We start from the raw sequence: 18316 nt of genomic DNA on the forward strand, positions 1-18316 counted from the left end.
CCCCTTCTGGAAGCATCATCCATTACTTCTGACAGAGAAGGGCAACACTTCCCAACTAGGGCTGCACAGGAGAAAGCAGCTCTGTATCTAATCACCAGGTGGGTGTGCTCTCTGTGGGTTAATGATATTCACTCTCATGAAATGTTCAGGTAAAGCCATTCCTTATCTACAGGTTCTGTAAGCAACACACCTCAGCTAAGCTCAGCCACAGCAGAAGAAAATGAGAGCAAGTGGGTTTGCTTTCCTTGCCCATCCCTCACACAGTGTCACTTAAAAAATAAATACACAGGGTTCCTCAGCCTCAGAGAACAAATCCAGATCTGCTACAATTTACAACACCAGCAAGCCCCAGGCAGGGTCTGATTTGCTGAGCAGACACCTCTCACCAAAAAAAGGGTACAGGTTGTGTGGCACCACAACAGAGCCCCAGCCCAGACTAACTCAGGTGGAAGTAACACCCCAGACAACTTGGTTCTGGAGTTACTCACTGCAGGCTTGGCAAAACTGCTTTGATCTGTTCTTCTGTGGGGTAAAACAAGCTGGAAACACAGGGCTGGTAGGGATGACCAAAGGCAATGTCACATGGAATCATGGAGGAAGGATAGAAGGCAGATTAAAGAAAATGGGTCACATGAGAACTCAAAATCTCTTTTTTTTTTTTTAATTAAAAAGATATATTTGTTTAAGGGTTTTTGATAGATAAAAGTGCTTTTCTGTTTTCCTCCAGGCTTCTGGCAGGTCAGGGAACAGTGCATGGACAATCTCTCAGCTGTGGGTCCTGCCCACTCCAGGTCAAGGAGTTTCTAACAGAAGCTGGAGACTCTGTGAGCAGTGATGTGTCTCTCATCTCCTGTAGTATTTATGCTTTTACTATGAAAACATCTTCCCTCTGAAAGTGCTTTTCATCTCTGGCATCAGAAGAAGTGAGCAATGATGAAGGGAAAGCCTGCTTAGCCACCACCTTTAAGTGATTGGGTTTTTTCTTTTCTGCTTAGCAGATCAGCAAGAAGTTTTGCATTTTAAAGAGCTCTCTGATGCTATTTCAGCAGTTTCTTTCATTATTAAGCTGCATTCAGCTACTTTTCCTTTTTTTCTATTTTCCTAACTTCTTTCTCCAGATTAAAACTAAAATAAAGAAGCAGACAGCAAAAGACAGGGCTAAGCACAATTCCCCAGAGGCTTCTTCTCTGTCTTTTTCCTGGCATTACATTTTTGTGCCCCCTTGTAACAAAGGCCATTGCCTTTCCAGATGACTTGGACAGATTCTCTCTGCAACAAATCACACTTTATTGAGCTGACAGAGAAAACTGCGGCCTGGAAATGAAGAGAGAGTCACTCCTGAGCCACTACCTGTGGCACTCTGGGGAGTGAACCTCCCTCTCCACCTGGCCCTCAACAGATGGGCTCCAGGAGATTTTAAGGATATTCCTGGTACTGATGCCACTCAAATGCAGAACCTCTGGGTCTTCCTTCACTTCCTCCTTTCAGATGAAGGGTTTGATCCCACCATGGCCCCTGTACTGCAGAACTGCAAGAAGGGAGCACGAGCTGCTCGGGGTCACCAGAAAGGATGTGACAAGGACACCTCGGACACCACAGCCAGAAAGGGGCTGTTGGCACCTCTGCAGAATATTGGGTTTGCTGGGTTCAGTTCCACTACAGGTTCCTGAGAAATCTTCCTTCAATTACTGGGGGAGGCAGGTAGTTTTAAAAAGACAAATTTCATGTCAAATACAAGCTAAGGCTGCCTTTCAAAAGATGGTGAACTCGGAGCACTGTCTGTTCTGGTTTGTGTCTGTTGTACACAGGGGTGGAAAGAATGACAACTGTAAGACCTAAAAATACATGAATGGTTGCCTCTGTGAGTCTACTGTAGTCCAAGCTCGTTTATTCTCCCGTGGTTTGCACCTCTGGAGATACCAGCCCAGTCTCTGAAGGGCAGTTCAGAAGGACAAAGAGAGAAGGTTTTGATGCAGCAATCCTGTCAGGTTTATGGAGACTGAAAAACCATGAGGCATCAGTCTGTTTTCTAGGGAGCAGTCTGGGTGGCCTTAGGAATGAGGAGACATGGTAACAGTGGGTGTCCTGTTTGCACTCATCAGGTTCAGAACCTTGTGTTTTTGTGTGTAAAACCATTTACCCAGTTCTGCTGTACGCATGTAAATGTTGCTAAAATATTCAAAGGTTACATAAATGTTTAAATATTTATGACAGCACTTCTATGAGCAGAGAGCTTTTTCCAGTGTCTCTTAAAGGAGTCTCAATTTCAGTGGAAAAAAAAATTACAGGATAATCAGTAAAGAATAGTGGTGTTCAGCACTTTTCATACATGAGACTCTTTGTGTTTAGCTCAGTGTCATCACTCTGACACGCCAGGAAGGCACTTGGGGCTCATGGAGGTCAAGCTTTGGGAGCAGCAATTCATTCCATTACGGAACACAGAGCACCAGGATGACCTACTCACCACAGACCAACATGTAATTTATAGGAAATATTAGACTGTGATAATCATTCCACAAGCTTTTTGGATAATTCTTTAGAATTCTGTAATATTCGTGTCCTTGCTATAGAATCTCTCCTAAGATTTCTTTTTAACAACATCCTCTGTAGAAAGGGAATTATCCTCTATTAAATTCTACAGGTTTTGAAAGAGAGACTCCATGTATCTCTAGCCTTGATTCCAATTAAACACTATGGTCTTATACACAAAGCAAATCCTCTGCTACACGAACATTAGGCTTCATAAGAAGGATTTCAATGCCTGGCTGCATAATCCCGAGTAATCAGTAACCTAGTGGAAAATGGAAGCTGTCTCAAGGCCCATAGTATTCATTTTTTCAAATTAAACTGTTTAAGTCTGATAAAAGTTAAAGCTTCAGACCTGAGCTCTTCAATGCTATTTACAGCTTTGTGACACTGCTAGGGCAGCCTTTAGAATGGAAACCTCCATTCCAGGAGCTGCTAATTGCTGCAGTGACCTGACCTGCCAGAGCCACCCCTGGCTCCCCTGATGCTGCTGAAACTCAGTGGCCCAGCAAGTGCAGCCAGGAGCTGCCTCCCAGCACAAAGGTAAACACAGCTCTGCAGACTGGGAAAAATGGCAAAACTGTCATCTTCCTACAGGAAAGGCTTGATTTCATCCCATTTCGTCCAAGAATAACCCCGAGAGGTTTTTTTACCTATGAGCCACCAAAAGAATGAACATGTTTCTTGAAATAGTTGAGGAACAACGATTCCCATTCTGGGCCCAGGGAGCAGGGCAGTATTAACTTTATTAACTGACTCAAGCCTCGTGCTGCCTCCCTCAGAATGAGCTACCTGCAGCTCTCAGCGGGTAACAGGGCTTGTGTGCCAGTGGTGCTTTATGCTGGCAAACAGCTGCCACATCACACACGTGGGTTCAGTCCCCGTGGCCAGTCCTCAGGCAGGGTTCCCAGCAATCCACATGAACAGCACAGGGATGGAGCCCCGAGCACTGAAGAGCAGAACTCTGTAAAATCAGGGACATGGTTTGGACGCAATTTGGGCTCTCTCTGCTGAGCAGGGTCTGCATTTTCAGTATCAGCAGCCAGATTAGCAAAACTAAGCGGAAACCCCCCAAAGCTAGAGAGCTTTTCTTAGGCAAAGGCTGTACATTACCTAATCTCATTACAAAGATTTCAGCAGCAGCTTTGCAGAGCAGCAGCAGTACATTTAACTCACTGAATATCATTCACTACGACAGAACTGAGAGAGTACAAGGGGCACAAAATGCCAGCTGAGACTGGAGGGCATCTATTTGCTCCCAAACGACCAGCTTTGGAGCTGAACTGTAGCTGTGCTGAGCCACAGGAGCTCTCTGCAGCTCACATTATCACAGAACCCAAAATCTGTCTTGTTTTGTGCACTCTCCAGTCAAGCAATTTCTGGAAATGGGGACAAACAGAGAGCTTGGCTCCTGTCACTGGGGATATGCCAGCCCATATATGCAGCACAGCCCCACGTATCTGGCCTGGCAAAGCAGGATCCCAGGGTGAAATGACTTTTAATTCCATCTACACAATCTGGGCAGTAGTTGTGCATTTGAGAACATCACAGGGCTCGTCATTTCCTAACTCAGTGTGTATCACACAATACACAGATTCACAATGTGTAAATTACAACCAGGGGCAGAAAAGCAAAGTAGAAGCAAACCATCCTCTCCTCTGACTGCATTACCCAGACAGGCCTGGAGCAAACTGCTCCTCTTCCCATCACATCTGCAGCTGGAACAAGACTGGTGGTGTCTCTCCCATTTACTTTCCCAGTCTTGATCTTGCAGCTTTGGAGGTGATTTTGAAGCACTTTCTGTGGAACCTGAGGTACTGTTACTGCTACTCTGACTTTTCACTGGGCTGTACTGGTTCTCCAGACCAACACCCCCAGTGCAGGTAGGGAGCTGGGTGAAGGCACGAGAGAACAGGGAGGCAAGTCTGCGAGGATATGGTTTAAAAGTTTCTTCAGCTGCCCTTGGAATTTTTGCCTACTATGTGATGGCAAGGTATTCACAGCTTTTATTGCTGAATGTATCTCAGTCCATGCCAATTTTGAGCCTCAATTTCCACAGGGGCTGGCTGCTGGGGGAGTGGTGGTGACCATTGGTGACAGAGCATCTCCTGTGAAAGCTCCACCTATTGCTGCCCTACTTGCTCTGTTGGCATCTGGCAGAAGCGTGTGGTAAAGCCTCATTTTTATAAAGCTCCTCTGAAGTTTTGCTGTTCTGCTGATGTGTATTGATCCCAGTAAATCACAGGACTATGGAAAATATGGAGGAGGGCAAGGAGGTGGACTTTCTATTTGGTGTTCTGTTCAGAATAGAACAGATTTGCCAGAAGGAAATCCTTCAAAGTCACAGGGGCTTCAGAGCAGCAAAACAATGGCTTTTCCATGCTGTGACTTTCTTCCCTGTTTTTAAAGCTGTTCAGTTTCACACCAACGACTCTGTTCACACAGCATCAGAAGGGGAAAGAGGAGCCACCAGAGAAACAGGCTGCTGGCTTTGGGCTCACAGAGAGATGCAGCTGCTGCTTTTGAGGGCTTTCAGGCTATTTTGGGGTGTGGTCAGTGGGAATTGCATTTGCAGCTGCCGAACATAAACCACAAACCCTCCTGGGCAGGAGGCTGGTAGTGGCCCTCGGGGTACAGGCACCACGCAGGGATGTGCCAGAGAGCCCACACCTGCTGTGTGTCCCTGCAGCCCCGGGCAGAGCCCTTGCTCAGGGCCCCAGCAGCGTGGCTGGGCTGTGGCACATGGGCTGAGCTTGCACATCCTCACCTGGAGCCAACCAAGCCTGACCATGAGCACACAGGGACTTTATGAGGAATGGCCCCACTTTTACATTCCTTCCAGAAAGTCACCCAAGTGCTTCATTTCCTAAATGAGAGCACTGCTCCAGGTGTGGCTGTGTGGGGTGAAGTACCTGCAAGAGGCATCGCCCCTCCCTGAGCAGGAGCTGCTGGTTTGGATGGACCCTGAGCCCTGCAGGACTGACAGAAAACCACAGAGGAGAGCACTGAGTCGAAGTGACTGCACAGAATATGGCCTGTCTGTCATCAGACCACACTGGATTCCTGGAAACCCCACCTGGTGTGACTTTCCATTTCTCCCTTTGTTTTGCAGGGTTGAGTTAGCAACGAGACCTGTTTAAATGAGAAGTTTATCCACCTGCTCAATATTCAGCAGGCTCAGCTCTACAGCACTTGCACCCACCTAACAAACTCCAGAGTTTTATTTGAACTAAGTAAAAAATAAGCAGTAAATTAATTGCATTATATGCACTGTAGGAGCTTTTCAATGGAAGCCAGTGTTCTTCCTCGATCCCAGCAGCTGACAGGAACCACCAGTTCTTTCCAGCCAGCCCCTCGTTTTTATTTTCCCCTATAACCTGCACTAAAAACATAATGGGAAGCCCTAAATCCTCTGAGGCTTGAAGTCTTTGCAATAAAGTCCCATGTGAAAAATATGAGTGTCTGCTGAGGTGCAGAACTGCAGTGCCAGGCTGGGCACTCCGTGGGCAGCAGGGGCTCAGAGGGATGAGGGGAAACACAACGTGTCCATGACAGGCCAGAGCTTCCAATAGAACAAAATCTCCTGGAACTTCCCCTTGGAATCCCCACCTGCATCCCACCCCCCACACCACTGCCTCCAGGTGCTGCTGGTAGGGCAGCACAGGGAACAAACCCTTGGATCCCATGGGAAGCTCTGTTTCAAGCAGATTTAGCTTTCCTCTGACAGCCACTCATGAGATCCCTCATTTTTATATTTTGGCAATATCTGTTCTAAAGTTTCACTGAACCAAACCCAATTATCTCCAAGCCATGCTGGGGACACGAAGCACTGATTCTCTGTAATGCTCATGATGGAACACTTTAATTTCAATAATAAAGGACCAAATCCTGAACTAGCCCCATGGAGAGCAACACAGCAGATATTTATTTAGACCTTTCCTTAACCATCTTGAGAATCCCCACACTCATCAGCACTGCACTGCTCCAGGACTGCCCCTGCCCTCAGAGGGCAAGGGATCCCCTTCCCCCAGCACACAACCACTGGTTCCAGTCAGAGCATCTTTCTACTTGGTCCCTGCACAACATGATGAAAGGAAATCCATAGATCTTCTTTTTGTTTCGACTTTTCTTTTCCTGGAATAGCCATGGCACTATGATGAAATATTAACGAGCCTGAGGCACTGTCCCCATACCATTAAAATTTCAGGGTCAGCTATAATGAGTGCAGGATTGAGGCTCAAGAGTTTGATTCTTTAAATGCTGCCTGTAGCTCAGCAACTCAATCCACTGGCAGAAAAATGCAGAACTCATCTTTTAATAAAAATACCCATGGTTGCCACTGCCTAGTGGTTCCTTTGCCTATCAGAGTGCAAACAGTTCTTCTGCCTTTAGCTGTAAAACACACTGCAAGTTTTGCAAATACTGGAAAGCAAGGAAGAGCAGTGAAATTTGTTTGTAGCAAAATAAACAGCTGAAGAGGTTCAAGCATAGTTATCTGTGTAAGACTGGGTATATTAAGACAATAGCAAAGCATCATCCAAATAATGAAGTGCTGATGACTTCTCCTCAGCAGATCAGGTATTGTGATATGGTTCCAGATAGAAAACTTAGAAAATAAATGACTACAATTAGTACACAATTATTTATTTATCTCTTGCAAACAAGTCCATCTGCCAGGTTCCTCCTTGGCAAACTGAGGTGTTCCTGCATCGTGCCTTACCCAGCATCCAGGCTGACCTTTAATCTGAGCAGACACACAAATGGACAGCAGACACCTCAAGAGGAGCTCGAGTCTCCTCAGTGATCATTAACTGCATTTCATAAACTGCTTCCACTACAAATGCCAAAATATCCCAAGTATTTATGAATCCTCCATGACTGTTTCATACAAGCCTGTCCCCTGATGGCAGCAGTACCCACAGTAAAGTTATTCGTGTGTGTAAATTATGGCCAGATTGGGGCTCTAAACAAGATCAGTAACCTTGGCAGGTGTCTGTGACTGCCCCCACTATTGCTCTCAGAGTGTTGATACCAGCAGCAGTTCCAGACTTTTCCAGCTATTAAGGCAGAGTCCAACCATGAAACCCTCTAGCCAGATTTTCAGCCCCCAACTCCTCTGTTGCTTTGATTTGGGATTTTGATTGAAGCTGCTGCACCAAGACAGGGACAGTTGTGACACTGTCCTGGATTTCAGCTCCCAGCAGAAACTCCTGACACTCCTGCAGTGGCCTTACCTGCTGTTAATGTCATCCTCTAGTCCTGATTCCCAAGGGCAGCAGAGCCCAGTGCTCACTAGCAGCCACTGAGGGACATCCTGAAGGCCAGATCTGTGTTTCTGCTCCCACTGACATCCCCAGCAGCTGCACGGGGGGTCCAGTGTAATCTGAACCCATGATGTGATCTGAATACACCTCAAAGCTATTAATGCCCCTAAAAATGAGCAGAACCAATAAAGGAGGTCTGCAGAGCACAGTTCAAGGCTACCACACTGAGATTAGCCTCCAACTTTTAATTTACCAACTATAAACACCAGCACTACAATAAGAACACAGTAAGGTGTACAACATCCCCTCATGTAGCATCAGGGTAAAAGTTGGTTCAGGAATGATGAAATACAGATCTGAAATGTTTACAGCAGCTGCTGAAATACACAGAGCACTGAAAATGCTTCAGTCCAGGTTGTTTTCATGGAAAACCCCAAACTCAAGTTCATAAACACTACTGAGAGTGCTCAGACTGGAAATGTCACTGCAAGGCACTGCAAGGCTCCTGAACCTACTGAATTTCCACTTGAATTCCCAGCAGATGGAAAGGAGCCTATGCATGCAACTGCAATTACCATTAATGGATCCAGATATATGGATTCTATTGGTAAATTCCAGCTTAGCGAAATAAAATTTGGCTTTTGCTTCCTTTTTAGTGCCATAATAAATTTTCTGTCCACTTTTAAAAGGTTGGACCACTGTGTGAAGGTCTGGAGCACTCAAAGGCATTTAAAGTTCATGAAATCAGCTGTAAATTTGGAAGTAAAGACTGGGAACTATGAGACAGTAAAAAAAGTGGCAGTCAGCACATTCAGACAGGACACAAACTGTGCACTGAGCTGCCTTGGGACCATGACTATCACTGGGAAACTGCTACCTGCTATTTGATAGATCCAGACAGATCCTTATTTCAGATTTTCAGGGGTTCTCTTACTGAGGGCAGTGTAACTGCAGCCCAACTGAAGTAAAAATGAATACAAATAAGCTTTGAGCTGATGGCCAATTGCTGAGCAGAAGCATCACCTCTAAGCTCTTTACATGAACTGTACAAAGGGACGTTCATTCAGTAACTAAATATTACAGACCAAGTGCTGACAGGCACTGAGCATCTTCAGCTTCTGGCCTCCCTCTGTCAGGTTTGCCTGAATCCAAAGCTACCAGAAATTCCACACAATTAAAAGCAAACAAAAGTATCTGCCTGAACCTCTAGATGATAATACAAGTAAGTATTAAATAGCTCTCATCAGTAACTCCTTTTTTTCCTCCTAAATTTGTGGTTTAAAGTAATCTACATGGCTTTAAAAGAACTATAAACTCATGCACACAGCCCTCGTACCATGGGCTTTGCCCAAAAGACATAATTTTTGATGATGGGATTTTATTTTTAAGCAGAAAGGTTACTCCCACCAAGGTCTCTACACCAGGATTTCACAGAGGAAGATGCTATTTCTAAAGAACTGAACATAAAAGCTTGATGGGGAATTTCAAAATGAATTAAGGATGAAAGGCCTCTGTGCTCATTTGAAGCTTTCTGAGTGCTTTTCAACATCTGAACCAATTGAAGATGTCAATTTGCCTTGAACCCCAAACCACTTCCTCATGTAAAGAAAGAAATTTCCTGGAAACAAGAACATTCTAGATGGAAAAAAGAAACCTTTAAAAGCCTTTTTTTTCCTTTATGATGAGATGAGAAAACCTTTTTGTTCCAAGCATTTAATTGAGCTGTGTTTTTCAGCCAGCTGCATGTTTTACAGCAGTTAGCACTCATGTCACAGCCACATCCCTCCAGAGGCCCTGCATGTATTTCCAAATGCACAGGAGACAGCTCCCCTCGCCATCTGAGCAACTCCCAACCAGTTCTGAGGAGAAAGAAATTGCACCTGAGGAATGTGCCTAGCAGATTCCAACAAGTGCTGTGTGTTACCCTCCTGTGCTCTGTGTTACCCTCCTGTGCTCTGTGTTACCCTCCCGTGCTGTGCTAACCTCCTGTGCTGTGTGTTACCCTCCTGTGCTGTGTGTTACCCTCCTGTGCTCTGTGTTATCCTCCTGTGCTGTGTTACCCTCCTGTGCTGTGTTACCCTCCTGTGCTCTGTGTTACCCTCCTGTGCTCTGTGTTACCCTCCTGTGCTGTGTGTTATCCTCCTGTGCTGTGTGTTATCCTCCTGTGCTGTGTTACCCTCCTGTGCTCTGTGTTACCCTCCTGTGCTCTGTGTTACCCTCCTGTGCTCTGTGTTACCCTCCTGTGCTGTGTGTTATCCTCCTGTGCTGTGTGTTACCCTCCTGTGCTGTGTTACCCTCCTGTGCTCTGTGTTACCCTCCTGTGCTCTGTTACCCTCCCGTGCTGTGTTACCCTCCTGTGCTGTGTGTTACCCTCCTGTGCTGTGTTACCCTCCTGTGCTGTGTTACCCTCCTGTGCTCTGTGTTACCCTCCTGTGCTGTGTTACCCTCCTGTGCTCTGTGTTACCCTCCTGTGCTCTGTGTTACCCTCCTGTGCTGTGTGTTACCCTCCTGTGCTGTGTTACCCTCCTGTGCTGTGTTACCCTCCTGTGCTCTGTGTTACCCTCCTGTGCTCTGTGTTACCCTCCTGTGCTCTGTGTTACCCTCCTGTGCTGTGTTACCCTCCTGTGCTCTGTGTTACCCTCCTGTGCTGTGTGTTACCCTCCTGTGCTGTGTGTTACCCTCCTGTGCTGTGTTACCCTCCTGTGCTCTGTGTTACCCTCCTGTGCTCTGTGTTACCCTCCTGTGCTGTGTGTTATCCTCCTGTGCTGTGTGTTATCCTCCTGTGCTGTGTTACCCTCCTGTGCTCTGTGTTACCCTCCTGTGCTCTGTTACCCTCCCGTGCTGTGTTACCCTCCTGTGCTGTGTGTTACCCTCCTGTGCTGTGTTACCCTCCTGTGCTGTGTTACCCTCCTGTGCTCTGTGTTACCCTCCTGTGCTGTGTTACCCTCCTGTGCTGTGTGTTACCCTCCTGTGCTGTGTTACCCTCCTGTGCTCTGTGTTACCCTCCTGTGCTGTGTGTTACCCTCCTGTGCTGTGTGTTACCCTCCTGTGCTGTGTTACCCTCCTGTGCTGTGTGTTACCCTCCTGTGCTCTGTGTTACCCTCCTGTGCTGTGTTACCCTCCTGTGCTCTGTGTTACCCTCCTGTGCTGTGTTACCCTCCTGTGCTGTGTTACCCTCCCGTGCTGTGTTACCCTCCCGTGCTGTGTGTTACCCTCCTGTGCTGTGTTACCCTCCTGTGCTGTGTGTTACCCTCCTGTGCTCTGTGTTACCCTCCTGTGCTGTGTTACCCTCCTGTGCTCTGTGTTACCCTCCTGTGCTGTGTTACCCTCCTGTGCTCTGTGTTACCCTCCTGTGCTGTGTTACCCTCCTGTGCTGTGTTACCCTCCTGTGCTGTGTTACCCTCCTGTGCTCTGTGTTACCCTCCTGTGCTGTGTTACCCTCCTGTGCTCTGTGTTACCCTCCTGTGCTGTGTGTTACCCTCCTGTGCTGTGTGTTACCCTCCTGTGCTGTGTGTTATCCTCCTGTGCTGTGTTACCCTTCTGTGCTGTGTTACCCTCCTGTGCTCTGTGTTACCCTCCTGTGCTGTGCTAACCTCCTGTGCTGTGTTACCCTCCTGTGCTGTGCTAACCTCCTGTGCTGTGTTACCCTCCTGTGCTGTGTTACCCTCCTGTGCTGTGCTAACCTCCTGTGCTCTGTGTTACCCTCCTGTGCTCTGTTACCCTCCCGTGCTGTGTTACCCTCCTGTGCTGTGTTACCCTCCTGTGCTGTGTTACCCTCCTGTGCTCTGTGTTACCCTCCTGTGCTCTGTGTTACCCTCCTGTGCTGTGTTACCCTCCTGTGCTCTGTGTTACCCTCCTGTGCTCTGTGTTACCCTCCTGTGCTGTGTTACCCTCCTGTGCTGTGTTACCCTCCCGTGCTTGTTCTGCTTCCGAGTGCCCCAGACAAGGGGGGCTCCTGGAAGCCCCTCCCAGTGATGCCTTTTCCTGGTCTTAAAAGCAAGAGTCAAACATGGTTAGAAGGGGAAAAGGGATTTTACCTTGGTATTAATTAAGGATCCTTAGGTGTACACGTCCAGGTCGTGTGCATCGAGATGCACCCTGCCAAGTCTATCTCTCCTCTCTGTTTCCCCCTCCCCAACATTGGGTATAACATTATAGGTTTTACTAATTAGCAGATCTATCAAAGATTCCCCAATGAGAGGCTCAAGTGAGCCCCCCTCCCCAAGGAACCTTCCCCTGGATGGTTCTATCTTGGTTTACAGAATGTGTTCTGGAGAGGACCTTGGGGTCTGGGGCACACTGATCCCTAACTAGGAAGCTTCTAAAATGTTGAGTCTCTTAACTTAACAAATAAGTCCAAAAATGTAGGCAAAAAGCACTGAGAATACAGAAGTTGTAAAAAGGTATAACAGGGGTATAAAAGGAAAGGCAAAAATCTTCACGGCATCACCGGACACTGACGGTGCAAACGCCCTTCTGAGGAACCCTTCTGGTGCAGATAAATTATCACTGCAGAAAGCAAGAGCAGGGCACAGCAGGGCCCCAAGTGCTAATCAAAGGACACAGAGCTTCAGGAAAACATTCCTTCCAAACAGATTGCAGGAGAACTGCAACAGTCCAGGCTGTGCTGCAACTACTGCGAGAACACGCTCCTTTTTTGTAAGGCTTGGGGATTTCACTGCTTCTTGATCGACATGCTCCAAAGCCAGAAAACCCAGAAGCCATTTTTCCAGAAGGATTTTTATCTGAGAAATAATTGTGCTGTCATTTTCTATGCATCATCTGGTGATGCATCACGTATCACATGGCTTTTTCCCTAACCTGAGTCTTTCTCTGAGTGGAGAAACTTAATTTTGGTAATTTTCACTGTTGGAAAGAAGAAATCCCTACGGGGATGGAATCACAGTAGTCCCTTTCTGTTTTTTTTTAATTGTTATTTGTGAATGCTGTCTTGTATTTTTTCTTACTCAGGGAAGTGGTGTCCAATAAGGTTACAATCAGGATGATCCTAAACTAAATTTCAGTTTTTTACTTCTATTTGTAGTTACGTGACTGCCTTAGGAAAAACATTAACAGGAATTCTTAGAGATTAAAATCTCTATAAAGCATCAAACTGCACCAAAACTGAGATACTTGGGTTGGCTTTGGGGGATCCTCTGAAAACAGAAAGTTTTCTGTAAAAGTCTTCTACAATGGCTTCCTTAGCCCAAAATATGACTACTTTTCCCACCTACATGGCCAGCTGTTGGCTCCTGCAAGTTCCCAGGAGTTTATTGCTTTCCATGACCCCACAAACTGAGCTGACCATGACAGATGATGCTGTGGCATCACTACTTCTACACTACACATCCACGAGAGAGGAGAGCACACTAAAGACCCTTAAGGAGCAGCATCACAAAGCCCACTGTGTCATATGCTGTAAAATCCCATGTGGAATGAACCCCTGCTCAGAAGAACCTACAGGCTAAAATCCCCCTGCCCCAAACCCATGCCCCATCCAAGTCCTGCATGGGAAGTGCCCTGGGATTCACACAGATTCCCTGCACAGCTGGGATTCCCTTCAGGCCTGTGACTGCATCAGGAAGAGCTGTGCTGCCCTCAGCCAGTGCCACTCAGAACAGCTCTCAGGGGACTGGGAGCTCGAGCAGGGTGACTTTGCCCTGCACTTGCTGGGGGATGCTCACCCAGCCCACTCCGCTGAGGCAGCTGTGGAGGTGAGAGGCACAGCTGGAAAGGTGATGGGGAGCAGCTGGAGGAGCAGTGCTAACAGCAGAGCTGCTCTCACAGTGAATGGAATCTGTGCACAGAGGACTCCAGGGGAAATTACTGAGGCACTTTAAAATTAGGACACGGATAGAAATTAAACTCGGTGTGGTGGCTGAACAGTTGCACCTCACTCCTCCTAAAAATCCCTCTCCTCATGCTTTTGCAACAGAAGCATGATTAGTTTGCAGGAGCTGATTCAGTCTTTATTGCCAGGCTCTTTTCCTTTTGAAAATAAAACATGAAAATTCAGAAGCCACTCCGTGGCATGAACTTACTTTAATGACGTCTTCCCTGGAGGATTTGCACTCCACGGCCTCGGAGATGTCTGTCACAGCACTGTTCTCCTCGATGGACACCACCTTGATGGGCACTGCCACCGTCCTCCCCGTCAGGATGGCCGTGTTCAGGATCTCCGTGTCCTGGACCCAAAACAAAGCACAGCACTGTTCAGGTGAGTTCTCAGCAGCCAAAGATCTCAGTTCATCTTCAGCTAGGTGCAAGCTGCTACAGGGTAGTGAAGCCCCAGGTGTATTTCCTCTGCTAAATAAACACAGTCAGTACTGAATGCTGGTAACCAGCACCACGAGTGCAGCTCAGTTCAGGTCAGGCACACACCACAGGTATCTTCTGCTTTTGAGATAGGTGGGGTTATTCCCAATATTCACCTTCCAAAATGTGACTTCAGAGTTTTTATTAACGTAGACTTGACTGGCAATGTTTGGACAAGGATAAAAGGGCCTCCAAAGTAAAAATGTTGCTCTATGAGTCTAAGCCCATTGCAAAGACGGGGCCTCTCTGTGAACTTTGTGTCTGGAACTGTTTCAAGATTATTTAATTTCCTCTGATATGGCCAGTGAAGCAATGTAAGGAATCCAGAAGGAGTTAGTGATGCTATTAACTGCAGGGAAAATAACAAGGAAATTTGAAGTCTAAACTGAGGCTGTGGCATATAAAAGCCTTTCAATGCACCATGGACCAGGCTAACACTTGGAACTCCTGAACTATTTCAGCATCACTGTATTCCCAAGATTACCATGTAGGAGAGACTTCAAAGTTTTCTCCAACTTTTCAGCTTTCAATATAAAGTGAATAAAATATTCAGCAAATTCCTCAGCACTGAAGTCATGAGGACTGCAGCCACTGATGTCAACAGCAGCAAAATGGAGCACTGATACTGTTGATACTGTTTTCAATTCAAGTTTAGTGAGTCTGAAATTTAGGTCAGATTTTCTTTTCATCTGGCAACTTGTTATTTCTCAGGTTCTCCTGCAGCTCTCATAAGAAATCCCATCAAACTTGAAAGGAAACGCTAGGAAGGAACGTTGACTGTTCTAGAAACGTAAGAACCCTAAATCATTCCTATTGCATATAGGAGAATAAACCCAACACATTAAATCAGAGCATTTTAAATTGGAAAATGCAAGGCCTCAGGAACTCCTGACTTTCAAAGTCAGAGGCCACCCCCAGCCACCTCTATACACATTCTGCTGGGTACCAGCATTCAGTGAAGTACTGCAGTGAATGGGCTTTACAAGTTCACTTCTGTCCTCCAAACTTGACCATTTCATTGCAAAAGTATTTATTCCCATGTACTGGCATTTTGGTAAGTCCAGAAACGGATGCAAAGGAGCAGATCTCAGATGTGTGGAAAAACCCTCAGTACCAAACCCCACTGCTCTCCTGTCTGCAAACTAAAGCACCTGAATAACCCACAAGGGTTCACCAAACCCAAGCTAAACACATTTGCCAGTGTGCATTTGGCTACTGCAAGTGTTGCATGTCCTTTAAAATTGATCTTTGCCTCAATTCCTTATTTTTGTGCCTCTGAGTTAGACACTGAGAACTAAGGACTCCAGGGCAAAGGAGCAGCAAGGGAGTTTGTGGAAATGCCAGGGAATCTTTTCAGGCCATCTCAGCTGTGCTTTGAAATTGTTTTACTCAGATCCATCTTTTCTTTAGCAATGGATATGCATTACTGATACAGAAATGTGACTTAAAGGGACAGGTTCAGAGCATGAGAAATACCATAAAGATAAAGGGGTTTCAGACATAAAACACACTCTGTGGCCTGGGGATTTACCCATGTTTGCACTTAATGTTAATTTATGAAGTTCATGAGAAATCAGAAAGTCATATGCACATAAAGCAAAGAAGAAACAAGCCTTGCACCACTGCCAAGAAGATGAACACAAAGACCTGCTTGTGCAGTGAGGTGAAACTTTGGTGCCACGAGCAGCAGAGTAAATCCATCCTCCAGGTTTAACTCACAGTGAGCAGCCTGGGAGTCCCTGCAGCTGCCCTGGGCCCAGCTTTGCCCGCGCCTGCAGAGCTGAGCAATCAGTGCCTCCACGTGAAGCGGAGATGAAGAAGGCAGAGGGAAGTGGGAAGCCCAGCAGACAGGAGCAGGAGGCTCTGGGCAGCAGGAGCAGCCCGTGCTCCTGATTCCCCAGCCCTGAGGGGCACCAGGACAAGGTGCCAAAGCTTCTCCTGCCCTGGGAGATGCCCAGGCTGGAGCAAGGGCACCCTCAGCCCTGTGGCTGCAGCAAAGCTCTCAGCCCCACCACAGCACCAGAGGACAGGACTGAAATTCAGAACTGATTTGGGTGTAAGAAAAGGAGAAGGATTCAATTCAATGCAAGGCATTTTTTTCTGCAGGAACAACGAATCTGATAAATAATGGACAGACAAGATTCAACAGGAAAAGCTGCTCTCAGAAAAGCATTTGGGGACTGCAGCACACCACAAACTGAATGTAAGTCAGCATTTGCACGCTGCTGTGGTTGAAAGCCAAACCTAGAAAGCCAAAGAACCTTGTGAACTGCACAAAGAGGAGTTTCACCTGCAAAAGTGAGGGGCTCCTCCCCAGCACTAGCACGGCCTCAAATAAAGGGCTCTGCTTCTGGGAATTATATTGCCAAGGAAAACCTCCTCAAACAGAAAGAAACAGAACAGGAAAAGGAGGATAAATCAACAGCTAGAAAGTAAGATCAATCAGGAATTACTGAAAAAAAAATGGGATTGTTTAGACTAGAAAAAATTATGGGGAAAGGTGTTTACTGTCTCCATATGCATAAAAGTCTTTAAAAATGATGGAGAATATGTTTTCCATGTTCAGGGACAAGGCCTGAAGTGATGGGCTTAAACTGCCAAAAGGCAGATTTGTGTGACATTAAGGTAATCCTTATCATAAAAATAATGAGAGGCAACTGATGGAACAGGTTCATCAACGCACAGAAGAGAATGGACAGTCCAGCCCAGGAGGTCTCTGGAGAACAGGTTATACATCATTCAGAAATAACAGAGGTTCTTGGAGCCAGGTGAAAGAGGAGAGGGTGCAGATGACCTCCTGTGCTTCCCTCCACCACTTTCTTTTTAGTAGCCTTTATCTTAAATTTCTTCCAAACTGAATGACCCCACACTAACCCACACCTCCTGTGTTCTAAACAACCCTGGCCTGCTTTCCCCACCACAAATAACATGATCCTTCTCCACTGGACAAAGAAAATGATCTCTGCTTCTATACTGGAGGCTCCTGACAGGCAACATCCCTGATATTCCTGCTTGCTGCACTACAGAGAGCAGAGCTGCTCCACCAAGTGCTCAGGAATAATCTGTTTCTCCCTTTCCAGCAGGTCACTGCTGGTGTATCTGAATCCTAAGTGGCTGTGATACAAAGACATTATTACAAAGGTCCAAAACCCTTTCAAATTTCCCAAGACCTTTCTGGAGGGAAGAAAGAAAATTTGGCTACCGGGACATGATGAGCAATTAGGAACCCCAATCTCCTGCCCTTTGCTAATGGCTTCATTACAGGAAGGAGAATGCACATGAATGAATTTATTTTGATTAATTACCTCAGAGATGCATCTGCCCCACAAACTGTAAAAGGCGTTGTTTGCCAGGACAAAGGGCTACTGAAATCCCTTCTCTGTAGCCCAATACGAACACCAGGAATTTCAAATTCATGATGAGCACAAAGGAGATGGAAGATATTGTCAATATTATCTCATGGCTTCACAGGTGGTACCATTACAGCATTAGAGATCCTCAGCACTGGGAAGGGACTGGTACCCACCCAGCTCCAGCTCGGAGCAGAGATGGAAACCTTCTGCCTTCACCTCCACTGAAAGCAGCCATAACTCACAGGTATTACACAGATTAGGAAATACTGATGTAGGAGCAATTAATATATTACACACTATACCAAAAGCAATTTTCAGCTCTGCCACTTCCCTCCCTCAGGCTCTAAGTGCCCTGTGATAGTTAAAACAAACCAGAAATAAAGACCAAGGAACAAAGCCTTGATTTTATTGTCTTTTTTGTTTAGAACTAAAATAGAACAACGTGTATCCTGCATCCCTGTATATGGAACAGCCTCATGGCACAACTGCTGCCTCCTCTGTGTTCCCTCTTTATTGCTGCAATAAAGCCAAAGGCAGTTCAGGGAGAATTGCTCACTGTCTGCACCACAACAAACTGACAGAAAACTCAGCACAGGAAAGCATCCAATGGCCCAAGACTCCCCAAGAGCTGAACTGAAACAGATAAAAATAAAAGGAGCTCAAACAGACTCCCTCTGTCTGTGAGCACCCTGAACATCAGCCACAGACACAGGGCTCTGGCTCAGCACCCAAATTTGTTTCCCTGTGTTTTCCCACCTCCTGCACACCCCTGCCTATCCACTGATAAGCACAAGCAGCAATCCCACCTTCAAGGATATGCCAAGCAGCATCAGGAGAACAGTTGTTCTCCAGCAGCAC

At 46.5% G+C, this 18316-nt stretch overlaps 1 protein-coding gene across 3 annotated transcripts in view; it reads right to left on the reverse strand.

The window, feature by feature from the left end:
* The window catches only part of TMEM132C (transmembrane protein 132C), a 193694-nt gene that overhangs the window by 16553 nt on the left and 158825 nt on the right, over positions 1-18316 (reverse strand). For all 3 annotated transcript variants that reach the window (XM_069031098.1, XM_069031099.1, XM_069031097.1), the window contains one exon: positions 13832-13975. In XM_069031098.1, the coding sequence (XP_068887199.1) occupies positions 13832-13975 (144 nt within the window). The remainder of the gene's footprint in view (positions 1-13831; positions 13976-18316) is intronic.

This window comes from Aphelocoma coerulescens, chromosome 15, assembly GCF_041296385.1.
Source record: "Aphelocoma coerulescens isolate FSJ_1873_10779 chromosome 15, UR_Acoe_1.0, whole genome shotgun sequence".
Taxonomy (NCBI): domain Eukaryota; kingdom Metazoa; phylum Chordata; class Aves; order Passeriformes; family Corvidae; genus Aphelocoma; species Aphelocoma coerulescens.